Consider the following 5,856-nt stretch of genomic DNA (forward strand, 5'->3'; position numbering starts at 1 on the left):
TCTACATCCTGTATCATATCATTATGTCATTATGATCAAATTTACTTGTTTTATTTTTTATACAGTTGTAAATATCAATAAATAAATAAATAAAAAATTATTCCTTAAGACAGGAAACTGCACGTCGATTTCCACTATTACAGCACTTACTAGACAAACGGTCTAAACTTTCAACATATTATAAAATACTGATATACATGATTTTAATAAGGCCAATCTGGACATACGGAGTTGAGCTTTGGGGCTCCACTAAACCTTCGAATTCCTCTCGTATCCAATCATTGCAATAGAAAATTCTTCGTTCCTTACTTTGTCACAAATAAAATCATCCCTAAAGACTATACTTTCCTATATGTATCCGATTTGGCCCAAACCAGATATCAATCTTTCTATTATAAAATCCCTAAACCTCCAATGTGCTTCCTCTTCTATTCCTGACAATCCTCCAAGGTGCCTGAAAAGGAGATGGCCTCGAGACCTTCTAATGTAGAAATGCTATTATATATATTTTATTTGATACCAGATTGCCCTGGTGGGCCTTACCTCGTTGATATAACCGTTATATTATACATATATTCAAACAGTTGATTATGGGGGGTATAGTCTCGTACAAAAGACACCCCTAACTATATAATTATTAAAGGAAGAAAATAAATAGATAAGAATAATACTTCTTAATAAAAGATGAAACTAAAATTAATAACAAAAAACAATGATATTGGTACACTTTAAAACAATTGCCCTCTAATAGTAAAAAAAAAAACAAGTTAATTTGAAAAATGGACGAGAGAAGAATAAAAAAATAAAATAAAATAATAATAATGAATAAATTAAATGAGTAATAATAAAAAGTAAAATAGAGGTAGTGTGACTATGAATTAATTTTATATTTATTCAAATTTATAACAGAATGTCCTGCAGCAGTCTGGGATTCAGTCTTCGGGTTGAGGTTGGGTTTCCCAGGTTGTAGGTCACTGCTCCTTTAACTGTCGGCAACTGGGAGTGGAACTTCATGAACCGTTTTTTGATATAATCCTCTATTGATTCCATATGTAATTCCCGATGCAATTGGATATTTCTTATGAACCAAGGAGCATTAACTGTGATTCTTAGGACTTTAGTTTTTTTTTTTTTTCGTGAAGGATGCCGCTCCCCAGACTTCACAGCCGTACATCAGCAGTGGCCTGAGAATTGTTTTGAATATTAAAACAGTTGTTTCTGGTTTTAGTTTGGAATTTCTGTTTAGGATAAGATATAGTATTGCTAACCTTGCATAAGTTATGTATAGGTACTATCTATACAAGTCTTTATCGTATCTTTGTAACTTAAATATCACATTTACTAAATATATTTTTATGTAATAGAGTTATATATACCAATAAATAAATAGAGAAAAAAATTTAGTGATCAGCATATTTTACGGTTGAATTAAAACATTGTGAAATGGTGAAATTGGAGGAGCGAAATGAGAAAGAAAAGTAGGAATGAATTGAAACATTTGTATTTATTGTACAAAATTGATTGTAAAAGGAAACTGTTTTACAACAAGGGGAAAATTTTTTTTATTATATCTTATTATTGTATCTCTTTTTTTCTGATTATACCATGTATGTGTAACTTATATAAGTCCGATTACGGATTGATAAGTATGCTGTGTGAGATAGCAACCTGATGTATTTAGGCAGCATAGATGAATAAAGTATTTCTCTCTCTTAAGACGTTCATAAAGTTAAGATGTTTCATCAACCTACGACCGCCATATTAATTTTCAAATGATATCCTTAAAGGAAGTTTTTTTTTTGTGACCATATTTTATTTTGTTTTCAGCAATCCAAGGATACTTCTTGATCGTAGTTTACGCACACTTCCAAGAGCTACGAAAAGGAAACCTCTGCGAGACCAATAACCAATTGGTAAACTAGTCAATTAGAGTTGTACCAAATATATGACAGCCTTCTAATCCCTAAACATTGGCTAATTAAGAATCAGGAATGTAAATAACATGCATTTGTAATTTAGTATTGTAGTATGTAATGGTAATTTTGGTACAGTAATTTAGTATTGTAATTTTATTATAGTAATAATTAATTGTAATTTAGTATTATAATATGTAATTGTAATTTAGTATTGTTATCAAATCCTTACAATTAATTTAGTAATACTGAAAGTAGGTTGATTGACCGTGTGTATTATTAATAAATGGAATATGATCCGGGTGCGGTCAAAAAAACTCAAATAGTGACAATCATTTTAATGAGCCAACGTTTCGCCCCACGTTGCAGGGCTTCGTCAGGGCTAAAAAAGATAAAAACACTTAACATAAATAAAACAAAAAAAAAAGGAAATGAAAAATTACATACTTTTTTTATTTTGTTTTCCTTATTTTAAGTATTTTTATCTTTTTTAGCCCTGACGAAGCCCTGCAACGTGGGGCGAAACGTTGGATCATTAAAATGGTTGTCACTATTTGAGTTTTTTTTTACCGCACCCGGATCATATTCCATTTATTAATACAGTAATAATGTTATGATATTAATTTACTATAACTGTAATTTAGCATTATTATCCAATCTTTACAATCCGAAATCATCTGTAAAATCCTTGATGCTCCTTATTATGCCACAAAGAAACTTACCCATAAAGACCTCAACACAAGAGCGTACCTAGGATCAAATCTAGGAGAGGGTTATGTTAATAGTTATACCATAGTTAATCAGCTTATGACATTTCAGCAAGGAAAAGGCGAATGAAACCAAGATTTTAAGAAAATTATATATAGTTATAGCACGACTTTATTAGTTATTATAATTATTTTCTTGAAAAAAATAATTTTATTAAATTAATAGTTTTTTTCACGTCTAGAGGGACAAGTTCCCCCTTCTGCCCCCCTCTGGTACGCCTATGCCTCACATCCCATTCGTTGCAGTTTTGGTCCGAAATAGACTTACTCCTTTCATTCCAACATCCTTACCTACCCAAACCCATTAGTTATTAATCTCTCATCGTTAACAATCCCTGATAATCCTCTGATGTTTCTGAAAAGAAGATGGACACGGAACCTCTAATTTAAAGCCCATTGGGTGGTTCCTTCTTAAGGTTATTATATCTTCTGAAACATTTATCACACTTTTTTTTTTTTTATACAGTTGTAAATTGTATTAAATAAACATAAAAATTATTGTAATATGTCTCAGATCTCCAATTTACAATTAATTTGTGAACAGAATGTTACATTTTATTTTCATAAGCTGTTCTAATCTCAACATTTCGAGGTTACTTTTTTTCTTCTTGAGTAAATCCCGATTAAATGTAAGTCTACACTCAATCGCCTCTTCAGATTAGCGATTAAAATTTTAAAAAATATTTTTTTTTTCTTTTTTCAAAGAATAACTTTATTTATTTCATTATTATTATTATTATTTTATTGGATATATTTCAGACAATTGTTGGATATATATCAGACCCGTCCTATACTAAAAATTATATATATCGTATCAACCTTTTACAAACATTTCTACATTTTTATAATTAATGATTATATTATACTGTATAACAATCATTATAATAAATGAAAAAAGTCAAATATCAATATATTTTTATTTAATTACCTTATGTAGTTGTTTTATTCCTATACATCGCTTTAAGGAATTTGTCTTAATATTAAAATTTATAATTGTTTGAAAATTAATGTTACAACATATTGTTTAACAAAATGTAATTCTTAATTATAATATTTAATTCTCAAATTATAACTTTAATATCATTAGAAGTCTCTCTGTAATTTGATAATTGAACTCTAATGTGCAAAAAAGTATATTTTTGTGCTTTATCCGTAATTTTATTGAGAATTTTTATTTTGCAACAGCATCTATGGCACACCATCATCATAATCATTTTATTCCCTTTACCGCTTACGCAGTGTGGGGTTACAATTTGCAGAGTCTAGATCATCTCCTTTCTCCTACTCCAGTTCATATCCTGTCTCCTGAACACTCCTGAATACTCTCCTCCCAGGTCTTCCTCTTGCGTGGTCCATCCGAAGGTGTCCGAACCATCAAAGCTTGTGCCCCTTCAGGATGCTCTCAGCCGGTTTGACTCCGAGGTTAGTCCGAATGGTACTGTTCCATACTCTTCGCGTCCTTCTATGGCACATCGTTCCTAAATATATGAGCCGTTCAGTGCACACATTGATTAACTCCATAAAACAAAAAGTTGAGAAACGCGATGAAGTACTGTATATTGTTTTCTAAAATTCCTGTTATAATATAAATTCAAATATATAATGTAGAATGCATAGATACAGATATAGCTGTCATCTAATGGTATATAAAATTAATAAGAAAGAATAGCAAAAAAATTATCGTCAGTAATGTTACAGTTCTTGATGCAGATATACATCTGCACTTTATATCGACAAATATTTTTATTTTTCCTCCCTTATTCCTGTATGCCAAACCTTTTATTCTGTTATGCTTATGTAAATTTCGTGTCCATTTATCAGGATTACGACTTCTTTTACTTCCAATCAATGTGTTTGTTGGGAAATTTGTTCTGTTGCAATCAGATGAATCCGGGGAAAACGATAAACGTCTTCTTGGAACAGACTTTCTGTTGATAAATCGTATTGAAGAACCATCAGTGTTTTCCTCATCCACATTATTATTAGTCTCACCCGTCTTGATTATAACGGTATAATATTTATTTCTTTAAAAACAATCTGGGAATAATGTTGAAAATACCAAGAGAATATGTAGTCCATATAATATTGGTGAAGTATACAATAACATTCAGCGTGCGAGATCACTGTTATACTAACTTCCGTTTGCATTGCGCTTCTTTTCATCTGTTTGCCGATGTGATTTTGCTACCAATATCGTTGAGGGGGGGGGGGGAAGCACCTTCGACTGTTTTAAAAAAAAGAGCGATGATGCAGGGCCGGAACAAATAATAATATCATATAATTGCGTTGTTGAAACGATTTACATTAGAGTATGCAGTTAATCACAATGGCTTCTGAAATAATTTACTTATTATTCAATTGCCAAAAAAAAAATTGGTGTTTAATGGTGTTAATCTGTATGATTCAGGAAAGCTATAATAAATATAAAAAGTAATGACTATACCAAGTGCTTTGACACTTAAATTTAAGATTTTTCAAAAAGTGGAGTTAATGGATGTGTGCACTGAACGGCTCATATATAGAACTTTAGGTACTTTAGGTATCGATTATTGCTCGATTCAAGTCAGCCCTGGTGAGATCTCTTTGGCGGATTTTTCCAACAGTCTAGAAGATTAATGAAACCATGTGCACAGACTTGATATTTACCTATGTGAGTTAAATAAACCTATTAAACATAATTGTGAGTTTCTTCATATCCGTTACCAACAGAACATTACTACTCATACTACCTTACCGCATACTACTAAATATAGACATAACCTTGGGTTTTGTTATAAAATGAAAAAAAAAATATCAATAAAGATAGTAAAATATAATTTAAAAAAATTATATTTGTCTCCTTATCGCATATGTGGGTTCAATTTAAGTATCCAAAATATTAATAACAATAATATATGTTTAGTTTTAATTTAATATAAGTACATATATTAAATATGTACATGTTTTAATATAATATATAATACATTAAATGATGTCAAATTTTTAATTTTGTTTATTTTGCTAGATTTGAGGACGTATTAACATTCTTAAATCTAGCAATAGGAAAGCATTGCCAGATCTGCTAGTACAATATATATAAGTTACGGTCTGAGTCAGCTGTTACTTCGATGTCAGCTGACTGAGGGGATCAGCTGATCGAACTAGATAAGAGATGTACCGAACCCAATAAAGCCAGT

The 5,856-nt window shown here is 30.6% G+C and overlaps 1 protein-coding gene across 1 annotated transcript in view; it reads left to right on the forward strand.

Moving 5' to 3' along the window:
- LOC106682593 (uncharacterized) overlaps positions 1-2,286 on the forward strand; it is a 35,818-nt gene extending 33,532 nt beyond the window's left edge. Inside the window, exon 5 of the mRNA XM_024362659.2 lies at positions 1,828-2,286. Coding sequence (XP_024218427.1) covers positions 1,828-1,922 — 95 coding nt within the window. The 3' untranslated portion in view covers positions 1,923-2,286. The remainder of the gene's footprint in view (positions 1-1,827) is intronic.
- The last annotated feature ends 3,570 nt before the right edge of the window (positions 2,287-5,856 follow it).

This window comes from Halyomorpha halys, unplaced genomic scaffold (genome assembly GCF_000696795.3).
Source record: "Halyomorpha halys isolate HHAL.00 unplaced genomic scaffold, Hhal_1.1 Scaffold426.1, whole genome shotgun sequence".
In the NCBI taxonomy this organism is placed as follows: Eukaryota; Metazoa; Arthropoda; class Insecta; order Hemiptera; family Pentatomidae; genus Halyomorpha; species Halyomorpha halys.